Source organism: Panthera onca, chromosome X, assembly GCF_046562875.1.
Source record: "Panthera onca isolate mPanOnc1 chromosome X, mPanOnc1 haplotype 2, whole genome shotgun sequence".
NCBI classification, from domain to species: Eukaryota; Metazoa; Chordata; class Mammalia; order Carnivora; family Felidae; genus Panthera; species Panthera onca.
The window spans coordinates 116,488,228-116,513,570 of record NC_138357.1 but is presented as its reverse complement, the minus strand read 5'-3'; the positions used below and the strand labels follow the sequence as shown (position 1 = coordinate 116,513,570).

The 25,343-nt window shown below is 42.1% G+C and overlaps 1 protein-coding gene across 6 annotated transcripts in view; it reads left to right on the top strand.

Annotated features, from left to right (window-relative positions):
• Positions 1–7,747: 7,747 nt before the first annotated feature.
• The window catches only part of REPS2 (RALBP1 associated Eps domain containing 2), a 216,758-nt gene continuing 199,162 nt past the window's right edge, over positions 7,748–25,343 (top strand). For 2 of the 6 annotated variants that reach the window (XR_014136652.1, XM_081792504.1), the window contains exon 1: positions 7,748–8,170. Coding sequence is in view for 5 of the 6 variants with exons in the window: in XM_081792504.1 (XP_081648630.1) it covers positions 7,931–8,170 (240 nt within the window). In the remaining variant the exon portion in view is untranslated. The remainder of the gene's footprint in view (positions 8,171–25,343) is intronic. The other 4 variants (XM_081792503.1, XM_081792500.1, XM_081792502.1 and 1 more) reach the window with 2 other exon arrangements.

The window sequence follows — 25,343 nt, the reverse complement described above, 5'->3', positions numbered from 1 at the left end:
TATTGCACTGTATGTTAACTAAAATTTATCTTTTTATGTTTATTTATTTTTTATTTTTTAATATGAAATTTATTGTCAAATTGGTTTCCATACAACACCCAGTGCTCATCTCAAAAGGTGCCCTCCTCAATACCCATCACTCACCCTCCCCTCCCTCCCACCCCCCATCAACCCTCAAACTAAAATTTAAATAAATAAAAAAAAGAAAGTAGGTTTATTTTTTTATTTTTTATTTTTTTAAACATTTTGCTCTTTTTAAAAAAAAATTTTTAACGTTTATTTATTTTTGAGACAGAACGTGAACGGGGGAGGGTCAGAGAGAGAGAGGGAGACACAGAATCTGAAACAGGCTCCAGGCTCTGAGCTGTCAGCACAGAGCCCGACGCAGGGCTTGAACTCACGAACTGCAAGATCATGAGCCAAAGTCGGACGCTTAACCGACTGAGCCACCCAGGTGCCCCAAAAGTAGGTTTAAACTAAGAGGGGAATTAGTGGCAAAGGAAACAGAAGCCTCTCATGGAGGAAATCTTACAAAGATACTTTTTCATCATAATTCTAGTACTTTCTGGGTAATTCTGATTTCTCCCTTGATTGAATTCAATTATTTATTGAGCACCAGATGATTAAGATGTGCTCCTTGTCCTCAAAATGCTACTTGGAAACATCTTTGACTGTGAGAAAGCTTGTTTCAGGCTCATTGTCTTTATTTCCTTTGTTGGTTTCTATGGTTCTATATTTGAGAAACCGTTTTCTTATTTAAAATTTATCTCCAGAGAGAAGGGGAATTATGCTTCACAGAACAGATATCGCTATGGATGTAAATCAGTTAGCTGGAATTGTGGTTTATGTACCCACTCTCACCTATGGGATGCAATACCTCCAATGAAGTGATAAACACATTCTGGCCTTGAAATGTTGAGACTCAGATCCTAGATGATCCAGTAGTCACATCAACTTAGTCAAAGTAGAAAGGGCAGGAAACAACAATGAAGAATGAGGCCATAATCCATATTCACCATAAAAGGAGTCTGTTTGCTGTGCTGGAAAAGTGGTCTTTGTTTATGGAGGATAAGACTATACATATTCCACTGAGAGCACTTATATATTTACAGATTAACTTGTGATGCACATGCTTTTTCCCATGAGATGTGAGTCATATTACTCTCTGATGTAAAATACTGTCTCAGGTTGGGTTCTCTGGGTGCAGAAACTGAGATGGGGATTCTTGTGTAAGTGCCTCATTGAGGGACAGCTCTAAGGAGAAGGGCAGTGAAGGAAGCAGAGTGGGACTGGAGAAGGAGGGAAGCAAGGAATCAGTCTCAGCTGAAGACTTGCTTCAGTCTGATCCCACAGGCACTATGGAGCATAATTTGTACCACAGAGGTGGTCTCACCTTGGAGCAAAGGGCTGGCCTTTTATACTTCTGCCACTCAGCCATTGGCTACGGGTTGGTCCGTGGGGGGTGTGGAGGTATAACCTCCCTGAGGTGGTTCCAGATTGGCAGAGGGGAAGTTTCCAAAGAAGGGAGCAGCTGTGAGCCATTAACAGACAACACTCCCTGATAGGTGCATTGCCTGGTGATGGGAATGTTGGCAGTGAACCAATAGTGTCTACAATAGGTTTGAAATTTTTATATGTTATTATGTCAGAATCTGGGTAGATGTCCCCCAAACACATTTCTTCTTCCTGGCTATATATGTTGACTACATTTCCCAGGCTCCCTTGCAGTTTGCTGCAGTCACATGATTCAGTTGTAACCAATGGAAAGCAGGGAGAAGTGATATGGGATACCTCTGGCCTTGGCCCATAAAACCCCTGTGCACGCAATCTTCCATGCTCTCTTTCCAGCTCTGTTGAGCTCTCTCTTTATTTTTATAACTGCTAGATGCAGAGCATCTAGTGGAAGACTGTGAGATTGCATGGGGTAGAGGACTTTCTAGATATTGTGCTTGAATGAACATGAAGAGAACCATCTGCACAGACCCTTGTTGGACTGTGACTGGAGCAAGACGCAAATCATTATTATGTTAACCCACCGAGACTTTTCAGGTTGTTTGTTTCAGTAGTTAGCCTGCCGAGACTCATTTTATGAACGCTCTATTGTTCAGAAACCTGAATAGCTTCTGAAAATTTTATTTTCAGAATGCTATCAGTCTCATCAGTAATAATCCTTGCTCAAATCTGTGATGACCGAAGTGCTGAAGAACTAAAGTAAGATTTTTTACTTATTCCTTCAAGCCTAGAAGAAAGTTCTGACAGTATGTTTGAGTACTATGGGTGATTTTAAAAAGTACCATAAAAATATATGGCTAGGATAATTATTATCCAAAATCCTGTTCAGGGAAACCAAGCAGGAAGCTGCCTTCTCAAGGTTAGACAGCTTGCTGTTGTTAACAAGTAGTCAGAACTGTTGGCTGCAGTTTGTCTGACATAATTATTGGACTTGCTCAGCGCACAGCAAGCTTTTTAATGTTTCTGTTCAGCCATTCTCAGGGCTACCATGGAGAGAGGCAGACTGCTTACCTAAGAGGCTAACAGGGCTACTAAGAACAGGCTGTTTGTTGCTTGAGAACATCCACCTTCTCAATTTGTCAAGCTTTTCTTCAGAGGATCGAGTTGGTACAGGAAGGAAGAGGGCACATTTCAACCCCCCTGCCCCCCGCCACATACACATAAGGGTGGATATAGGATATAATTTCATCAATGTTCAAAACTAGTTTGTGGGAGACAATAACTTGCAAGATTTCATTGTCATTAGTAGATGGCAAAGCATACAGGGGGCTGAGTACCCCCAACTGCTCTCTTTTTCTAGGAGTGTAGAATGAATTGGGTGAGGTCCATGTGGCCCACATCAGCTTTACTGTTGCTGGAATTGGATTGGAAATTCAGACTGTTTTGTGGTGACAATCAGGCTTCTTACTTGCCCTGTCTCCATCCTTCTCCACCTTTGAGAGAGTCTACAAAACAGACCTATACCTGGGAAGCCGCAAGGACACTGCTGTCTTAAGCCCATCAGGTCCTGCAGGTGGGAAAAGAGAGTGGCCCCAAAATAGGGGCCATGTGAAATCAGGGGTAGAGTGGAGTCCTCTCTGAGGGCCACAGAATTCAAGGGTGTTGGTGGAGGGGAGAGAGGTTGAAAGGGGGGGGAGAGAAACAGAGAGATAGAGGGAGATAAAGACAGAGAGACAGGAACAGAGAGAGACATTGTTACAAATCAGGAATGATCAATTTCTTCTCCCTTCCACCACTTCTTCCTTAGAGAAGAGTAAATGAGAGGAGCTGGGAAAAGTGCCAAGGTTACTTCATCATACTCCCTCCTGGGGAGTAGAGAGGAAACTTTCTCAGGAAAAAATGCGGCCAGGGGAATAGGATTCCCTCTCACACTGTCAAAGACCTTTCTTCACTTCCAGCGGGGGGGGGGGGGGGGGGGGGGGGGGGGGGGGGGGGGAATCCAAGTGATTATTTAGTGTTTACATTGGTCATTCCCTCACTAAGCAATTTTTTTTTTTTCACTAAGCAATTTTTAAAGCTCACAATCTTTGAAATACAATCTCAAGAAGCTCAGTATCACTCATGAAAGTTCTGAAGTTCAGAGAAGCCAATTAGAAGTCTATATATCTCCCCTGCCCAGGTAACCTGTAAATTGGCCGTAGGTATAAGAAAATATCAGGTCTCAAAAATCAAAAAACAAAGGAAAAGAAAATAAAATATTACATTTCCATATTTTAAAACAGGAATCAGCAATTTTTTTCCTGTAAAGGTCTGGAGACCTTAGGCAATGACTCAACTCTGCCATTTTAGTTTGAAAACAGCCATAGACAACACATAAATGAATGGGCCTGGCTGTGTTCCAGTAAAACTTCGCTTATGAATACCGAAATGTGAACTTCATATAATTTTCACATGTCCTGAAATATTCAGTATACAGAAAGCACTATTTTTCAACCATTAAAAAATGTACAACATGGGGTTCCTGGCTGGCTCAGTCGGTAGAGCAGGCAACTCTTTTTTTTTTTTTGTAATTTTTTTAATGTTTATTTATTTTTGAGAGACAGCACATGAGTTGGGGAGGGGCAGAGAGAGAGAGAGGGAGACACAGAATCCGAAGCAGTCCTCAGGCTCCTAGCTGTCAGCACAGAGCCCGACTCGGGGCTTGAACTCACAGACTGTGAGATCATGACCTGAGCCAAAGTCAGACGTTTAACTGACTGAGCCACCCAGGCGCCCAGAGCAAGCAACTCTTGATCATGAGGTCGTGGGTTCGAGCCCCATGTATAGCATAGAGTTTACTTAAGATAAAAAAAAAAAAAGTACAACCCATTCTTAGCTTGTGAGACATCCAAAACCAAGTAACTGGTCCTAGTTTTCCAACCCCTGCTTTAGAAAACTCTTTCCTACAGTGGTACCTGGCTGGCTCAGTCAGTAAATCCTGTGACTCACCATCTCAGGGTCCTGGGTTCAAGCCCCAGGTTGGGCTGGAGCCTACTTAAAAACACACACACAAAACCTCTTCCCTACAGGTAACTAGTACCTCGTTCTGAGTTTGTTCAGTTGCCATCTGCATGCACGGCACCGATGCTGGATTTAAAAGGAAAAAACCAAAACTTAAAGACTATCTCTTGGCTATTCCTGAATATAGAGTTGACCCTTGAACAACACAGGTTTGAACTGCAAGGGTCCACTTGTATGTGGATTTTTTTCCCCATAAATACAGCACAGTATTGTAAATGTATTCTCATCATTTTCTTAATAACACTTTCTTTTCTGTAGGTTATTGTAAGAATATGATATGTAATTCATATACATATGTGAGATATACATATACATGTATACAAATATACAATACATATACGTATAGGAAATATATGTTTATCAACTGTGTTTGCTCTCGGTCAGGCTTCTGGTCCACGGTAGGCTATTAGTTAAGTTTCTGGAGAGTCAAAAGTTATACATGGATTTTCAACAGCGCAGGGGTGGGCACCCCTAGCACCTGCCTTTTTTAGGGTCAACGATATTATCACTCTGGCTTTTCTAGCCAGGATGGACCCCAAACAAGTAAGTTTAGAACTGAACAAACTGTAAAGAAATTCTCTTCTAAAACGTCCTTGTTTACAGTCAGCCTTTAAGGGATATGAGTGTTTCTTATCTGTGTTTACTCTGAAGTTTGATAACTATTTCTTTTATTCAAAAATCTGTTGCAGATATAAAGTACAGTACTTGGCATTCCTTAGCTATTAAAACATTTAAAAAATGCCATTTCCCCCCTCCCGCGTCCTGGGTTTAAACGTTACTGCTGTCGGGTCACTTCTGGCTGTGCCTCTGGTCCTCTGTGGAGCAGCTTTCCGCGGGCATCCCGGAGCCCCAGAGCGGCTGCCCCCCGCTGGCCGACCCAGCCGTGGGCCCAAACACCCGTCTCTTTCCGGGCGCCAGTCCTCTGGGGCTCCTCCCTCTCCTGCGAGCCTCCCTCTTGGTCCGTCCTTTCATCTTCCCCAGTCCCACCGATTCGTCAACATCCCTCTGGGCGCCCTCTTCATCAAATCTTCCTTGGCTGGGCTCTGGCTCCTCGATTTTCTCTCTTTAAAGTCTCACGGCACTTAGCCTGGGATACACGATTTAGCACTTAATTATATATTGTCTTTTATTGTTTTTATTTGTTGTGTTAGTTTTCTCTTTTCCAGGGAAGCAGCAGACTCCTTGAAAGGAACACATGTTGTATTTTTTTTTTTTTAATCACTCACAATACTCCAGCAGGGATACAGTTAATACTTCCTGTTCTACCAGTAAGTGTTGTTTGATGGATAGGCACAGATGTAAGACTTTCCAGGCATTTCTGCAGGATCTGTGGTGCTGATGAATATCTGTCAAATTTATTCAACTGAGTTGAGTAATGAAGAGCAGCTCCGAATCTAGTATTCAGTGGTAAATCACACCATCTCTGTATCCATTTTCTCATCTGCAAAATGAAGATGAAAATGTTTTCCCAACCTACCTCAGAGAGTTACCGTGAGGCTTAAAGGAGATAATGTAGCTTTGCACTATATGAATGTCAGGTATTATTATACCTCACATTACGGTTGTGGAAAATACAGTGGTGGTGAGATTTTGAAATGGAAATTCCCCATGTAAATTATTAGTTTTTGCTGCTCCTTACTTACCTACCCTTTCTATACCCTTGTCCACAAGTTTGCTGCTCTCTTATCTCCTGGCAGGTCTAAAGCAAAATGTGGTATAAGGAAATCTTAGTGAAGAGATAAGAACTTCCTCCTTTTGGAGTGGATCCTCTTCTCTATTTCATTTCTTTAGATTCCAAAAGGAAAATCTTACTTTGGCAATCACTTATGAATTGATATAATTTTTCTTCTCATTTAAAAAACCCATTTATTTAAGTAAGCTCTACTCCCAACGTGGGGCTTGGACTCATGACACCAAGATCAACAAAAGTTCTATGTTCTACCAACTAAGCCAGCCAGGTGCCCCCCATAATTTTTCTTATGTATTCTCCCCCCTTTGCCATCTGCTGATTTTTTCCCATCTTCCTGTCCTTTCTCCTTGTTTTAGTTGACCAAAATATCAAAGTATATTTGTTATCATGAGTACTATTTCTTGAGATCGGTATTTTTTAAAGTTTATTTATTTTGAGAGAGAGAGAGAAAGAGAGAGAGAGAGAAAGTCAGCAGGGGAGGGGCAGAGAGAAGAGTGGGGGACAGAGGATCCAAAGCGGGCTCTGCGCTGACAGCAGAGAGCCCAATGCGGCTTGAACTCGGACCCGTGAGATCATTACCTGAGTGGAAGTCAGAGGCTTAACTGACGGAGTCACTCAGGCGCCCCTCTTGAGATCGTTTTTTGTTTTTAATTAAAATTATTTGGGGTGAAAGTTTTAAATACCTCTTTAGTAAATTCTAAAATATATTTTTTATTAGTGCTTAACGCTGGACTCATTTTTTTTTTCTTTGGGTTAGTGTTTCCCAGTGCGGCTTTATACACACACACACATATATATACACACATATACGTATACATATGTATACATATGTATACAAAAATATATGCATATAGTATATGCATATTATGTATATGTATATTATATATACATTTGTGTGTATATATATATATATATACATATATACAATTCTTCCCAAGACCCTTTTTACTCTTATTGCTCTAGTATTTAATACTAACTGATGCTATTCCTTTTTAAGACTCAACTCCAGGTTTGAGCCATGCCTGAGAAAGTGGCCTAACCTCATCACCGTGAACACCATGGGGAGTCACTGGGATCCAGTTCGGATGGAGATCTCTGTCCTCTAGCTTTTCAGGACTCAAGCACCGCTGCTATGAAAAAAAGGGAATCTTAATTTCTAATGCCTTCTCCCTTTTCTGCGAAGGGCGCCGCACCTGCTCCAGCATTCTAGGGAGAAATCACAGTTTTCTCCGCCCCCTGAAAAGCGCCATACTCCAGGTGGGTCTAGATGCCTCCCTTCCCAGCCGGGGCGGAGAGCCAAAGGCACCTCTCCCAGGCTGGGTGGGCGCGCCTGGGACTGGCCCCCGCCCTCCAGGCCTGGGGAGTGCGGGCGGGGCAGGTGACCGGCTGCGAGGAGGGCGGCCCGCGGAGTTAGTTACCTGGCGGGGCGCGGGGCGGGGCGGACGGCGGGGGCGGGGCCGGGGTGCGATCCCAGGCTGCGATTGGTCCGTCCCGCGCCTGTCTCCATGTGCCGCGCGGCGGAGGCACAACATTCAAGTCCGGGGGCGGGGCCGGCGCGCGCCGGGAGGAAACGGCGGCGCGGCAGCTGCGGGGCGTGGGGGCGGTGGCGGCGGCGGCGGCGGCGGCGGCGGCCAAGGCCGAGACCGAGACCGAGGCGGCGGAGACTGAGGCGAAGGCGGCGGTTACTTAGCCGGTGACGGTGCTCCCCCGGACTCCCTTCCAGGCCCCATGGAGGCGGCGGCGGGCGGGGGCTGCGGCTCTGGGCCGCCTCTGCTGCTGAGCGAGGGCGAGCAGCAGTGCTACTCCGAGCTCTTCGCGCGTTGCGCCGCCGCCGGCGCCGCAGGCGGGGGCCCCGGGTCCGGGCCCCCTGAGACCGCCAGAGCCGTCCCCAGCGCGGCCACCGCAGCCGCGGGCCCTGTGGCCGACCTATTCCGGGCGTCACAGCTGCCCGCCGAGACGTTGCACCAGGTAAGTCCCCGCTCATCTTGCCACTGACGGTCTGTGGGGACCATTTCTGTGGGGACAAGGGGGCGGGGTGGGGCGATGGGGCTGCCCAGGGACCTGGACGCCTCGGCCAGGTCGAAGTCGGGGATGGTGGCGACGCCCTTGTCCCCCGGGGAACACACCAGCCTCCTCCTCAGCTCAGGAGTGCTGGGTGCGCTCCCCGTCTTCTTCTCCTGAGACAGACTGACACTCCTTCCCCTCCCCCGGCCATTGCTGGGGCTCTGCAGCCGCCCAGACCCAAAGTTTGCCTTGTTCTGGAAGTGGTGTTTGTTTTGGCTGGTGTTTGGTTTAACCTCTGCTCGCTGCTCCTGCTTTTCCCTCTGCTGGGTGAGTGGAAAGGGGTAGGCGCCCGGGGTGCCTTGCTGGGATTTGAACTTGAAGTGTGTGTGTGTGTGTGTGTGTGTGTGTGTGTGTGTGTGTGTGTGTATGTATGTATGTATGTATGTATGTATGTATGTATGTAGAGCAGGGGGCCCAGAACTGAATGTTGTTCGCCCTCTATACATGTAAACGTATACCCATCTATATGTATTTGCTTATTAACGTATTTCTGAATTTTGGTATTAAACTGGAAAGCCTTAATAAGTTGCAGAGCAGGGACAAAGGGCTGCAAGAGGACGTTTGTCAAGGCAAAGCCAAGCTTACTGTTTAGGGCTAGAGATGGACCCCAGATGTCCACCATGGGGGACAGCTGTAGTTTCCCATCTTACTACTTGGACTTGAAATAGAACTGGAAAGTAATGTGTATCATAGCTATCTCCTTTTGACTGCTCTATACCTGGAAAAGGAGGAGGGGATAGTCCACAGCAGATGCTTTATTTTGTGCTTTGCTTGGAGAAGGACTACTTGGTAAGCATTATCTTTTGATGTCACCAGGTTTTCACAGTAAGATTCTTTAATATGAAGCCTCAAACATGAATTGAAGCTTTTAAAATTATTTTTTTTAAGTTTTTAATTCCAGTAATTAACATACAGCGTTAAATTAGTTTCATGTGTACAATATAGTAATTCAACACTTCCATACATCACCCTGTGCTCATCAGGACAAGTGCACTCCTTAATCCCCATCACCTATTTCACCCCATCCCCCAACCCCCTCCCCTCTGTTTGTTTTCTATAATTTAGAGTCTGTTTCTTGATTTCTCTCTCCTTTTCCCCTTTGCTCATTTGTTTTGTTTCTTAAATTCCACATATGAGTGAAATCATATGGTATTTTTCTTTCACTTATTTCACTTAGCATTATACTCTCAAATGGAAAGATTTCATTCCTTTTTATGACAGTACGTTATATCTGTATCTCACATCTTCTTTATCCATTCATCAATTGAGGGACACTTGGGCTGCTTCCATATCTTGGCTGTTGTAAAGAATGCTGCTATAAACATTAGGGTGCATGGAAACGAAGCTTTTCTTAAAAGCAGTAGTTAGTATGAAAGTTAACATCGATTGAATATTTAGAGTGGGGAGTGGTATTTTAGAATCTAGTTCCACAGGATTAGTGAGGGTTTTATGGTTCACTTGCAATATCACTGTGTTTGTAAGGTTTGTTTTGTGCTTTATACTACTGGAGCATACATATGCCTATATGTTTGTGAGCATAACTTTAGCCATTCTGTAATCTTTGACCTTTTAGAGGGGATTTCTGAAAATGTAATTAGTATTCATAGAACTTAGCATGGCTGTTTATGCCTTAAAGAAGTTCTTGATTAGGGGCACCTGGGTGGTTCAGTTGGTTGAGTATTGGACCCTTGGTTTTGGCTCAGGTCATGATCTTACTGTGAGTTCGAGCCTCGTGTCAGGCTCCGGACTGACAGCATGGAGTCTGCTTTGGATTCTCTCTCTCCCTCTCTCTGTCTCAAAAAAAAAACAACCAAAAAACCTTAAAAAAAAGTCCTTGATATGCAGAAAGTTTTGCAGTTACCATTCCATGGTTGAGCTGAACTAGGTAGACAAAAAGTGTATTAAAACACAAACCATGGCCATTACTTGTGGCCCTCAGAATATTCCCAAGCATATAAATATATTAAATGCTGTTACAGCTTCTTAACTGAAAAAGGAATAAGTGATTGAGTCCATACAGCAAATAAATGACAGCTGGGCATCTGTTAAGGCTTATTTTGTAGTCAGTAATACATGGAATGTGGTAAAAGAAGGTGGGCATGTTAAATGTGAATGAGTTGGTTTACCACTCCTAAGGAATTGGGGAGGAGGCTTTCCTGGTGTTAGAATCCATGTTCCCTTGAGGTATATATGATTTAGAAAGAACCCAAGGCACAGTGCTTTTGCATGAACGAGGTTATATTCTTTTTTTAAAAAAATTTTTTAATGTTTATTTGTTCTTGAGAGAGAGATCTAATGAATGCCAACGGGTGAGGGACAGAGAGAGAGGGAGGGAGGCGCAGAATCCCAAGCAGTCTCCAGGCTCTGAAGTGTCAGCACAGAGCCCGATGTGGGGCTTGAACCCACGAACCGTGAGATCATGACCCGAGCTGAAGTCAGATATTTATCTGACTGAGCCACCCAGGCGCCCCATGAGGTTATATTCTTGATGTCTTCTGCTTGCAGAAGACTGTTTCAGATATTGGCAAAGGGGGAGAGGCCTAGAAGTTTTCTTGCAGTAAATTTCTCAGAGCTTTAAGCTCTCTTATTCAGCTCAGCAAAACAAAATACATCTTCCCCATTAACCTAACAATTGCAATTATCCAGTATTCTTCATACAGGTGAAAATTAACATCAAAGGCATCCTGGACAGGGAAATGTAATCAGAGAGATTCAAACAAAGCTAGCAGCCAGTAGCCACCTAATTTTTACCAACCATTTTGGTGGGGTGGGGTGGGGTGGGGTGTGGCATGGCATGTCATATCTTGATGTGTGTGTGCGCTCGTGTGTGCTCCATTTAACTCAATTTGCATTTCCCCATGAGTGTATTAGCCATTCTTTAAAACAAATGTGGACGTTTTTAGCCTTTCCCTTAAACAGGAACTTGTAAGTTCAGAATTAAGTGGACCAACAGGTATAACTGCTCAAATCATGGTGCTACCATCCCTGGTAGTTTCTATGGTAACAGCCAGATTATTATTATTATTATTATTATTTTTTTTTTATTTTTAATTTTTTTTTTAACGTTTATTTGTTTTTGAGACAGAGAGAGACAGAGCATGAACCGGGGAGGGGCAGAGAGAGAGGGAGACCCAGAATCGGAAGCAGGCTCCAGGCTCTGAGCCATCAGCCCAGAGCCCGACACGGGGCTCGAACTCACATACTGTCAGATCGTGACCTGAGCTGAAGTCGGAGGCTTAACCGACTGAGCCACCCAGGCGCCCCTGGATTATTATTTTTTTAATAAGCATACAATTAAGATTACCATAATGAAGGGCGCCTGGGTAGCTCAGTTGGATAAGCGGTTAAGCATCTGACTCTTGATTTCATCTCAGGTCATGATCTCATGGGTTCCTGAGTTCAAGTCCCATGTCAGTTTCTGCACTGATGGCTCGAAGCCTGCTTGGGATTCTGTCTCTCCCTCTCTGTGCCCCTCCCTGCCTAGTGTTTTTTTTTTTTTTTCCTTCTTTCTCTCAAAATAAATAAACTTAAAAAAATTGCCATAATGTTTCAGGCAGGGCGTAAGTCTTACCCGGAGTAAGTGTTTTTCAGAAATACTTAATTTTTTACTGGGCGCCTGGGTGGCTTAGTCGGTTAATTGTCCAACTTCAGCTCAGGTCACGATCTCACAGTTCTTGAGTTTGAGCCCCACGTTGGGCTCTGTGCTGATAGCTCAGAGCCTGGAGCCTGTTTCCTATTCTGTGTCTCCCCCTCTCTTTGCCCCTCCCCTGCTCACACTCTGTCTCTCTCTGTGTCTCAAAAATAAGTGTTAAATTTTTTTTAAATACTTAATTTTGTAAAGTAAAAATAAACTATACCTGTTACTTGTCATGGAAGTGAGTTATCTTAGGGATTTTTTTTTTCTGTTGAAATATATATATATATAAATTATTTTTTTTCAGAGCAGTTTTAGGTTCACAGCAAAATTGTGGGGAAGGCACAGAGAATTCCCGTATATCACCTTCTAGCACACGTGCACAGCCTCCCCCATTATCAACATCCCTCACCAGGTTGGTATGTTTGTTACAATCGACATTGAGATACCATTATTGCCCAAAGTCCATCGTTTGCATTAAGGTTCGCTCTGGGTGTTGTACATTGTGTGTTTAAAAAAAAAAAAAAAAAAAAAAAAAAAATATATATATATATATATATATATATATGTATTTATTGGGGTGCCTGGGTGACTCAGTCGGTTGAGCATCTGACTTCAGCTCAGGTCATGATCTCACGGTTTGCAGGTTCGAGCCCCATGTTGGATTTTGTGCTGGCAGTATGGGGACCTGCTTTGGATTCTCTGTCTTCCTCTCTCTCTGCCCCTACCCCACTTGCATTCTCTATCTCTCAAAAATAAATAAACATAAAAAAATTACTAAAAATATATATTTATTAAGACTTAATTTTTTAGAACGGTTTTAGTTTCATAGCAAAATTGAGGGAAAGGTACATAGTGTTTCCATATACACCCTGGCCACACACACATACTGCCTCCCCCATTAGGAATACTCCCCTCCAGAGTAGTACATTTGTTACCGTTGGTGAGCCTACATTGACATATCAATAATCAACTAGAGTCCATAGTTTACATTATGGTTCACTTGTGGTGTTGAACATAGTATGGGTTTGGACAAATGTATAATGACATGAGTGTGTACAGAATAGTTTCACTGCCCTAAAAATTCTCTTTGCTCTGCCTAGTCATCCCTTCCTTTTATGCCCAACCCCAGGCAGCCACTGGTACTTTTACTGTCTCCATAGTTTTACATTTTTCAGAATGTCATATAGTTGGAAAAACACAGTATGTAATTTTTTCAGATTGGCCTCTTTCATTAATAATATGCATTTAAGATTCCTCCATGTCTTTTCATAGCCTGATGGCTCATTTCTTTTTAGTACTGAATAAATACTCCATTGTCTGGATGTACCACAGTTTATCCATTCATCAACTGGAAGATGTCTTAGTTGCTTTCAAGTTTTGGCAGTTATGGATTAACTTGGTATAAATATCTGTGTGCAGGTTTTTGTGTGGACTTCAAGTTTTGAATTCCTTTGGGTAATTACCAAGGAGTGTGATTGCTGGATCATACAGTAAGAGTATCTTTAGTTTTTTGGGAACCTGCCAAACCATCTTCTGAAATGGCTGTACCATTTTGCAATTCCTCCCAGCAATGAATGAGAGTTCATGTTTCTCCACATTCTCACCAGCATTTAATGATATCAATGGTTTTGATTTTGACCGTAGGAATGCCGTGATATCTCATTGTTGTTTTAATTTGCAATTCCCTAATGACCTGATGTTGAGCATCATGTCATATGCTTATTTGCCATCTTGAATTATATTTTAATGCATTATAGTAGCCTATTTTAAAAAAAGGCCTTTTGGTCTTTACTTTTAGAGTATTATTAAATTTTTAAAAAAATGTTTATTTATTTTTGAAGGAGAGACAAAGACAGAACATGAGTGGGGGAGGGGCAGAGAGAGATACACAGACTCCGAAGCAGGCTCCAGGCCCTGAGCTGTCAGCACAGAGCCCGATGCAGGGCTCCAACTCACAAATGGCGAGATCATGACCTGAGATGAAGTCGGACGCTTAACTGACTGAGCCACCCAGGTACCCTTAGAGTATTTGTATTCATGTGCTGATTTATTTTAGAAGCCAGATTCCAGTACTAGTTGAAAAATGTTAGAACAAAACCCTTTAAAATTAGAAAAAGAAAATATGGCTATCTGAGTAACAGTTTTTAAGACAAAGAACTACAAATGTTAGAGTGATTGGTTTCTCACTTGGGAAGTATTTTATTGGTATTGAAAGGCCAGCATTTTACTAGAAGGTATAGGGTAGTGTGGTGGGAATCAGGTTTAGGTTTGACATGTATTTGAGTATCGATTGCACATAACTTCACAGTTCTTGGTTCTGAGGTTACAGCAATGAATCAAACACAAATCCCTGTCTTCATGGAATTTACATTCCAACGTAAATGTTTTTTATTCTTCAGTTTATTTGATTATGAGACATTTTAAAATATAACCTTTAGAGGGGCACTTGGCTGGCTCAGTTGGTAGAGCATGTGACTTGATCTAGGGGTGATGAGTTCAAGCCCCACATTGGGTGTAGAGTTGACCTAAAAAAAAAAAAAAGAGGGGCATCCGGGTGGTTTAGTCAGTTACGTGTCCATCTCTTGATTTCAGCTCAGGTTGTGATCTTGGGGTCCTGAGATCAAGCCCTGCCTTGGGCTCTGTGCATTGGACTCTGCACTGGGCATGGAGCCTGCTTGTGATTCTCTCTCCCCCTGTTCTTCTGCCCCTCTCCTCCACTCGCACATGTTCTCTCTTTCAAAAAAAAAAAAAAAAGAAAAAAGGAAATATAACCTTTAGGAATAAAATATCTACCTTAACTAGCGAGTATTGTATTTGATGAATTTAAACTATATAGACTTATATAAACTATACAGACTTACATAAACTTATATAAACTATATATAGACTTCAATAAACTATACAGACTTATTTATAACAATTTTTAAATGTTTACTGTATTTTTGAGAGGGAGAGAGACAGAGACAGAGTATGGGGGGGGGGCGGGGGCAGAGAGGGAGACACAGAACCCAAAGCAGGGTCCAGGCTCTGAGCTGTCAACACAGAGCCTAATGAGGGGCTTGAACCCATGAACCGTGAGATCATGACCTGGGCTGGAAGTCAGACACTCAACTGACTGAGCCACCCAGGCACCCCTATATAGGCTTATATCTTTCTGTTAGTATAATGTGTTAGTCTCAGGGAATGCTGTGCATATTTGAAGTAGTCATAATTTGTTTTCATTTTAATGATAGTTAACTCTTTTGTTTTGAAATAGTCTATTTTTTAAATTGGGATATAATGAACATGTAACATTATATATTAAATATTATATAAAAATGCAAGTTTCAGGTATACAATATGATTCGATATTTTTATATTTTGTGAAATGATCACCACAGTAAATCTAGATCTGTCACCACACATAGTTATAAATTTTTTTTGTGTGTGATCAGAATTTTTATGACATGCTCTCTTAGCAACTTTCAAATATACAATATCATATTATTTATAGTCACCATTTTGTACATTACATCCCCATGACTTGTTTTATAACTGGAAGTTTGTACCTTTTGATCACTTTCACCACCCCCTCCCCCCATCTTCTGTATTTATGAATTCAGGTTTGTTTGCTTGGTTTTAGATTCCACATGTAAATGAGATTATATGGTATTTATCTTTCTCTGACTTGATAGTTAACTCTTAGACATAAAACACTGCTGATTCTGTAATACCAGGGGAAATCATTGCATTGGAAAAAAAGCCAATAAATAATGATTATTTAAGCAGCTTTGATTGAGGTAAACAAGTAAAACAAAGCTGTTAGAAGTAGGGGATTTTTAAAAAATTCCTGGGCATGGACTCAGCTTTGGGAAGAAGTCGTATTTAAAGGTTGTCTTGTAATTCATTGAAGCAACTGTTTAATCATTAAAGAAAACTGTAGGGTAAAAGACAAATTCTTGTGAACTTTTCCCCATTGTTAGACTATTTGCTAGAACTATTTTTTAAAAATGCTAATAAAGCAGTTTTCTATTTTTGCATCTTTATATCATATCCCTTTGTAACATACACTGGAAGGGGATAGAGGCCAGAACACTAAAACAGTAACTAAGAATGTATGCTGTTTGAGATAGTAATTCTTTTTTTGTAAAAAAGAAAGAATGCCAGCAGATATAGGAAGTTCCAGAGCCAAACCATTGTTTCGTTAAAAGAGGGACATTTGCATTATAGTTGCTTGTTGACTCTTTTCTAAAAAAATACTTGAAGAGTGCAAAATTTAGAGGATTACCCAACAAATCAGTAAAATAGTTCATTTAGTGTGAAGGTTTCCTGTGACCTCCTTCTCAGGTCCCATTCTCCTCCCTCCCAGCCCCAGAGGTTACTGTTGTCCTGAATTTGGTGTGCATGAATTGAAAAAAATGTTAATACTTTTATTATATGTGTATATATCGTGTGTGTGTATAGTGTGTGTGTATGTATGTCACTAAAACAATATATTTTGTATGGCTTTTCAACTTAAAATTAGGAGCATCGTACTCTGTAACCTTCTGCAACTCACTTTTCCTCTCATTGTTAGGTTTTTGGGATTCATCTTTGTGGACACATATAGCTCTAGTTCGTTTATGTGTCCTTTTTAAAAATCTTCATTACTTATTCTTACAATGACTCATCATTATGGTGCTGTAGAGGCCTTTATGCCTAAGGAAAATAGGTGGCATTTTAATTTCTATAGAATGGCACATGACTTGGGGACTGTACTAAATGCATACAAATATCAAAAGCTTCTTTATAGGCAGTGAAATACACACTGATATTCTTTTTTAAAAAATTTTAAAAAATGTTTTTATTTATTTTTGAGACAGAGAGAGACAGAGCATGAGCAGGGGAGGGGCAGAGAGAGAGGGAGACACAGAATCTGAAGCAGGATTCAGGCTCTGAGCTGTCCGCACAGAGCCCAATGAGGGGCTTGAACTCACAGACTGTGAGATCATGACCTGAGCTGAAGTCGGGCGCTTAACCGACTGAGCCACCCAGGTCCCTCTACACACTGATATTCTTAAATTTTTTTAATGTTTGTTTGTTTTTGAGAGAGACAGAGCGTGACTGGGGGAGGGACAGAGAGAGAAAGCGAGACACAGAATCCGAAGCAGGCTCCAGGCTCTGAGCTGTCAGCACAGAACCGGACGCGGGGCTTGAACTCAGGAGCCATGAGATCATGACCTGAGCCAAAGTCAGACGCTTAGCCGACTGAGCCACCCAGGCTCCATTGTTTTTAATGTTTATTTTTGAGAGAGAGAGAACACGAGCGAGCAGGGGAGGGACCAAGAGAGAGGGAGACACAGAATCTGAAATGGGCTCCAGGGTGTGAGCTGTCAGCACAGGGCCAGACGTGGGCCTCGAACTCATGAACGGTGAGATCATGATCTGAGCTGAGTTGGCCACCCAACTGACTGAGCCATCTAGGCACCCAGGTGCCTCATTTTTTATTTTATTTTTAAAAAGCGTTTGTTTATTTTGAGTGTGTGTGTGTGCGTGCGCATGCGCGCGCATGAGTGGGGGAGGGGCAGAGAGAGAGAGAGAGAATATCCCAAGCAGGCTCTGTGCTGTCTGCACAGAGCCTGACTCGGGGCTTGAACTCATAAACTGTGAGATCATGACCTGAGCTGAAATCAAGAGTTGGATGGACGTTCAGCCAACTGAGCCACCCAGGTACCCCTCATAGTGTTTATCTTTAAAGTAGGAACCTGGGAGTGGTCAGGTGAAGGGAACATGGAGAGGTTTAATATGGGCAGGAAAGGTATATGTGGTCTTTGGTCAAATGGCAAGACTGAATGATGGTTCCATACAATCGAGCTAGTGGCAGAGAACGTGTTTGAGACTGATTTAGAATAATTGGACAAACCAACAGGGAGATTGAAAAGGCAGCAAAGTGAAGACTAGAAATACAAGATGGGGGTGCCTGGGCTGGTTCTGTTGGTGGAGCGTGAGATTCTTGATGGTGAGGTTGTGAGTTCAAGCCTCGAGTTGGGTTAGAGATTACTTAAAAAATAATGTAAGATGGATTTGAATATTGGCCTAGTTTCACATGCATAACTGGGGACTGTCCTACTTTAAGGGTATAGAAAATTGGTCGTCAGGAAATGTTGAGTTGTTTCGTTAATTGTCAGTAACTTTTTAAAGAGGGTTTGGCTCCTTTCCAGATTTTTTTCAAAATTTCTCATTGTTTCGCAAAGGCAAGTATCTAGGGTTTTATATTTATATCATTCTGTTCTTTTTTTCCTTTTTTTTTTCCAAGATTTGATTTTAAGTTTTTTTTAAATGTTTGTTTATTTTTGAGAGAGAGAGAGAGCACTAGCTGGGAAGGGGCAGAGAGGGGGTGGGGGCGGAAAATCTGAAGCAGGCTCTGTGCTGACAGCAGAGAGCCCAATCCAGGGCTCTAACTCATGAACTGATCATGACCTGAGCTGAAGTTGGACGCTTAACCAACTGAGCCCCCCAGGGGCCCCTACATCATTCTTTTCTTGAGTACATGGTCTTTTGGTGGACAACTAAGTCCATTTAGGCTGCTATAACAAGTATCACACAAACTATAGAACTATGAAAAATCTGTAACTGAAGATGGAATTGCTTACATAGCATGATCCAAGACCTTGTTCACTTAAAGCTCTGTTACCAGTTGATCAGTTTTGTTTTCTCTGCCTGCTATTTAACAAAACTGCTAGGAGGGAAATAACATCTAACATATATGATTGCAACATGTCATACACTATTATAATAAATATGACTTTATCTTAAAAAAGCAAAAAACAAAACAAATACTACGGATTGGGTGGTTTATAAACCACAGAAATTTGTTGCCCAAAGTTCTGGAGGCTGGTAGTCCAAGATCAAGGTGCCAGCATGTTTGCTTTCTGGTGAGGGGTCCCTTTCCTGGTTCATGGCTGGCACCTTCTTGCAGTGTCCTCGCATGGTGGAAAGGGGTAGGGATCTCTCTGGAGCCTCTTTGATAAGGCATTAAATCCCATTCATGAGGGCTCTACCCTTATGAGCTAAGCACCTCCCAAAGGCCCTACCTCCTAATACCATCACATTGGGCATTAGGATTTCAATATATGTATTTTGTGGGGGACACACATTCAGATCGTAGCAGCAACTAACCAGCTTGGGTTGCTCAGGACTGAGGGGTTTCCTGGGGCATGGGACTCTCTGTTTTCAAAGCTGGACTGTCGCAGCCAAATTGGGATGGTTGGTCATCCTCTCTATTGGTTACTGCATTAATTATCTATTGCTCTATAATGACCTTGCATAAATTTGAATTGCACCTTAAAACAACACATATTTATTATCTCATTGTTTCTTTTGGTCAGGAGTCCTGACATGGCTTAATTGGGTCCTCAGCTCAGGATTTCACATGCTGAAATGAAGGCATTGACTGGGTGGCATTCCTTTGTGGAGCTCGGGGACATCTTCCAAGCTCATGTAGTTGTTAGTAGAATTCAGTTCCTTGTGATTTTAGGACTGAAGCTTTCAACTACCAGAGGCCGCCTGCAGTTCCCTGCCACATGACTCTTTCCACAGGCAATTCATAATATGGCTGTTGGCTTCTTTAAGGAGAGTCTTTTTCTCCAGTTGGCTTAGAGGAGTGTGATCCCTCATCGCCTTTTGGTGGACAACTTTTGTTTCTTGTTTAGAAGCAAGTCACAGGTTTTGTCTACACTGAAGGGGAGAGGATAATTCAAAAGCATAGATACCAGGAAGTGAGAATTATTGGGGGTATGTGTCACCTTAGGAATTTTGTACCTCACTTGCCTTCCAGAGTTTTCTGAAGCAGAAAATTACTCTGTTCAGCTTTTGGGGGCCTGAAAATATGGATGTTTTTGCCCAACCAGTCATTTAAAATTTCTTTATCTTTTTAAAAAACATGCATAATTCATTTTCTTATGCCAAGTAGAACTGGCAAATATATTACCTTGTCATGTATTGTCAGTTTTAGTCTTTAGGCAATTTGTTTTTCCTCTAAACTAGTAGGAGGCAGGAAAAAAAGCCGAAAAGCACATATGAACGCCCTGCATGCCCACTCCTGCCTGGAATACACGAAAGCAGGCCTGGGCCCATTTCAGGGGTCTGTGGATTTAGATGTGGAAAGGTATACATTTTTATTTGTACCAACCCCTAACTGAAACCAGGCATTTCCTTCTATTGTGTGTGCAGGCAACAAACCACAGTTGTAGTCGTACCTGTGATTTCATCACCTGTAGAAATAGGCTTTTTTTTTTTTTTTTATCATACTACAGTTATCACAGGTAGTAATGCATATTTAAACCCATGCATTACTACCACAAGCTTGCTTTTTAATATTTTGATAGCTAAATTTCGGGATATTTCTTTTATATCCTATCTATTTTAAGTGTTTAACTTTATGCATTTAAAAACATTCTGAGAAGAGGTCCATGCAGACCACCCAAGGGTAGGGGCATAAAAAACGATTAAGAAGCCTTGCTCAGAAGAGTTGCGAGGTGTCTGCACTAGGAATTTCAGTTCTTCATAGTTCATTGTTTCCAGAGTCAGAATGGCAGCAGCACTGCTGGCAAGTTTGGGTCTGGAATGAGATTCCATAAGGCTGCGGTGGTCCCTCCCCCTCCAGGCAGCCCTGCCAGGGGGAAGGAAGCCCAGAGAGAATGAATGCTCAGCTGCTTCCTCTAGGCCCTCACCCTGCAGTCCCTGCTCCCCTCTCTCTGCTCCTGACCTTTCTATCTGGCCCACTCAACTCCACTTCATTCCAGGGAGCCCCTGTGAAGCACATGGCAGCTGGCTTTTGGGTCTGTGTTATTTACCACTATTATCTCTACTTCAGAGACTGGCTAGAACATGAACCTGAGAGGAAAAGTGATTTTAACAGACTGGAGAAACTCAGCTTTCCTCATAATTTAATTCGGGACCAGGAGAAGCTGTTAATATTAGGTTAGTAGTAAACATTTGCTTTGACTTAATTCATTTGTAACACTTTGCTCTTGGTTTACAGAAAAATAACTTTGTTCAGCCTCCGGGGGGGTAATTAAATGTTTCACCTGTGTTAATTTCCTGACTAATTGAAGAAAATCCCATAAATGCCAGCAATTAAGAATTTTTTTTTTTAAAGCAGGCTTTCTTAAATGTGTAATGTTTGCCCTGATGCCTTCAGAAGAACATATGTAATGCAAAAATTTCTTTTTTTATCCCTTAGTTCAGGGTCAGCCTTATGAAAAATAGATGATGTTGTACACGAACAGGTTTTTGCCCCTGCAGATGTTTGGTGTGCTTGCTTTTTTTGGGTTTTTTTTTTGTTGTTGTTTTTTTTTTTTTGTTTTTTTTAGGATTCCTGTAAAATTGTCTTAAAATGTTTTAATTCTTTTCCTTGCTATGCACTCTGGTAAATTCAGAGTCCTATTACTGAGAGATGACACTGGAAGCAAAATGCATGAAATTTAACATGTGGATGTCTTAGATTGTTTTACTTTATTCTTTGTTCTATATCAAGGTTTCTCCACTTTGGCACTGTTGACACTTTGGGCCAGATTATTCTTTGCTGTGGGGGCTGTCCTGTGCATTATAGAATGTCCAGCAACATCCTTGGTCTCTACCCAGTAGATGCCAGTATCTGCCCTTCCCCTAGTTGTTACAACCAAACATGTTCCCAGATAGTGACAAATGTCCCTTGGGGCAAAATTTACTCTGGTTGTAGATATGTGATAATAATTATAGTAGGCACTACCATTTATTTACTGATTACCATGTAATTCACCTTGTTCTATAACGTGTAGAATGCTCATCTTGTTTCTCACAAGCAAGCCACAAGATAGGTATTATCAGCCTCCAGTTTGAAGAAAACAAAATAGAGGCGCAGAGATTCAGTAACTTGCCCATGATCACAAAGATAAGTGACTTCTGGTAATACTTTTCATAATTATTTGTGTTGAAATTCAGTCTTTATTGAAGAGACAAATTAAAAAAGAAAGGGAGGGGGGCCTGGGTGGCTCAGTCGCTTAAGCGTCCGACTCTTGATTTCAGCTCAGGTCATGATCTCATGGTTTGAGAAATCGAGTCGGGCTCTGTGCTGACAGTGAGGAGCCTGCTTAGGATTTTCTCTCTCCCTTTCTCTCTGTTCCTCCCCCATGTGCATGCACGTTCTCTCTAAAGAAACATTAAAGAAGGGAGGTTTCCTGATGATGTCTCAATGGAGAGGCTATGGCTTTCACAGCAATTCTGTGTAAATGTTGGAATTCTTGTTTAAAGGGGTGAGTCTATGGATGTGAATAGGGGATTTGGACTTCTAAGGAGCTTCAGTATTGTAAAGCAGAGCATGGCACAGTCTAGGGTCAAGTCCGATTAAACTTCGAAGCCAAGGAAGCCAACAGAAATTGGGGTAAGGCTATGTATTGTTCAGGGCCCTGAAGGAAATGGGATGCTCAGAGGGTTTTACTGAATATAGGAACGTGGAGGCATGGAGAGGTTAGCAGCAGCAGGAACCATGGCTGTCTCTAGATCAGAAGGGGCCAAGGAATGGAATGTTGTTGCTGGAGCTGTGAAAGGTGTGGTTCCTCTAAAGGAACAGTAGTCCAGAAGAATGCAACCATTGCCAGAACTATGGCCCCGGGTGGGAGGGGGCGTGCAGCTGGTGGGCTGAGGGACAAATAACTAACTCTGTTTCCAGCTGTCTGATGTGCTACAGTGCCCAAGTGGGAGCCAGAGGCAGGGAAGCCTTGGTGTTGAAGCTTATAGAGACCAGCCTCCTGGTCTGGTGGATGAAGAAGGGTTGTGGCTCTGGGGGATAAATGGAGGAAAAGCCGGCATGGGCTACAAGCTGGACTGGGAATGACTGCCCTAGATCCTAGGGAGAATGGGGCATGGCTGGTGTGGGGGAGGTGAGGGAAGTCCATTTGTGCCAAGCTGGGCTTGGTTGTGCATACTTCCAGCGGGGACAAGAGGGGACTGGACAGGAGCGACCGGTCCGTCTGAGCTGCTGCTTTCCACTTCTTTAGGGAAGCCTTGAAGACTGTAGGGTTGTCTCTTTGCATTTGGATATCAGATGTGGGCATGTGTGTGCTTTTTGATCAGAGTGAGACATTTCCATGGGTTGCTGTGTTTGTTCTTGTTCAGGGCACCGGGAAAAAATACAGAAACAGAGTGACCCTCTTGGAGATTCTGCTAAGAGGTAGCTGCACATGGTGGGAAAGGTTGCCCTAGGACCAGAGATGAATTCAGGGGAGTAGAAAGTATATTACAACATTTGGAGATGTGACCTGGCATTAGTTTGGCATTTTCTTTCCCTGAAGGATAAGATTCCTGTAGGGATTTAGCTATGTGTGTATATGTGTCCACTCAGGATTTCTTTGTACATTGCTCAGACTTACTAAGGCCCTATTGAGCAAACCAAGGCCTTAAAAAAAAACTTGGAATCTTCCTCATATATGCAAAGTAAAGGCAAGTGCAAAGAAATAGCTTTGTTCTCTTTTGCATTCTTCATGGGCTAGCATATCTTCTGGAAAACTTGTTGCCATGGCAATGGGATATTATCTATCTCTGTAGTGTACTACATAAAAATAGCCCTTTGTATTTCAGGGTGATGCTGGTGACAGGTGGTTGGGTGAATGTATAGCAGGGTGCTTTGTCAGCATTCCATTGTTTAAGGTTGTGAAATCAAAATGAGTATCGATTTGCTTTTCTGTCTCAAAATGCACTTTTATCTGGAAAAGGCAGGTAGTGCTGCTCTGTTTGTGACTTAGAAGCTTTCCTTTGCAGGTCAAGTAAATACAGTGTTTGCAGGTACTTCTCATGGTAATCAGTAAATGGCTTCTCTTTCTGTTGGTGCTGCAGGGTGTGTGACAGAGGATTGGGTTGGGGGCAAGTAGTAGAATTCTCCAGTTCCTGAACACATGGTTCTGCTAAAGTGCCTTGTACTTAGAAACTGAGAAGTAGCAAGTGGTCAGGTGCAATAGATGAGCCCTGAGCTGTTTATCGAATACTGACTTTTTTTGTGGGTTCTAAGATGGAACATATCCTTGGTAAAGGTCATTTCATGGTGCTGGCTTTAGCATTGGCCTCACACGTGTAGCCAAGGATGGAATCTTGACCCTAGTCTTAATTTTTCCTTTGAGGAATCCTTTGGGTAATTTTTTTTTTTGAAATTTTTTAATGTTTATTTGTTTCTGAGAGAGAGAGAGAGAGAGCAAGCGAGCATGAGCGGGGAGGGGCAGAGAGAGAGAGAGAGGGAGACAGAATCTATAGCAGGCTCTGGTCTCTGAGCTGTCAGCACAGAGCCCGACGTTGGGCTCAAACTCTTGAACTGTGAGATCATGACCTGAGCCAAAGTTGGACGTTCAGCCGACTGAGCCACCCAGGCGCCCCTTCTTTGGGTAGTTTTTTAGAGCAGTAAGTCTCAAATATTTTGTCGTTCTCACTTCTCTTCTAGAAACTTGTCTTATATGTAAATAACAGCTTCCTGGTGCTGAAATAAAATTTAGTCTTAAGAATTTTTGATTTTCTTGAGAAAATACCATGGCAGGGAATTTTAGACCTAAATGTAATCACTGTTAATTCTGATCTGTGTTGTACTACTGCAGAAATGGAATCATTGCCTTTGTCTTCTCTCTCTGAGTCAGCATGAGTATCTTTTTGCTAATAATATTGGAAATAGTTTTTGAGTTCTTTCTGGGCATCCAATACTATATTCTTAGAAATTTTTGTGTGTAATTAACTTAATTACCATAGATATTCTTAATGGTTTTTGTCACTATTTTCCAGATGAGGCATACTTATTAGTGTGCCTTTTTGTTTCTGGTAGGTATTGTTGTGCAGTGTAAGACTTGGTTGCTCCTTTTTTGTCAGTTTGTTGTACAATGTTTCTGATACTGAAAAGATTCTTCTATCAGGGGATGGCAAAATAGTCTGTGGGCCAAATCTGTCCTGTCATCTATTTTTTTTTTTTCATTTTGTTTTTTGGTACGGCCAATGAGCTAAGAATGGTTTTTACATTTTTAAATGGTTTGGACAAAAATAAAAAATATTTCATGACATGTGAAAATTATTTGAAACTCAAATTTCAGCTTCCATAAACAAAGTTTTATTGGCACACAGCCACACTTGTGTGTTTCTGTATTATATTCGGGTGCTTTTGCTCTAGAGTGGCCAAGGTGAATAGCTGTAACGGAGACTGTTTATAGCCCATAGAACCTAAAGTGTTTACAAAGTTTGCCAACCCCTACTGTATATTATTCTACATCTAGAATGGGAGATTGCACTGAGTAATAAAAGCAGATTGAATTTATGTATTTGAATTCTCTTTGGGTATTATATTTTCCTCCTTTCTACTAAATGTTACAGTGTTTACAAGCCGAGTTTCATGTACTATAGAATATCTCACATATGTTCAATTTCAGCTCTTTTTATACCCATATTGGTTTTTTATTGTAACAAATACTCCTA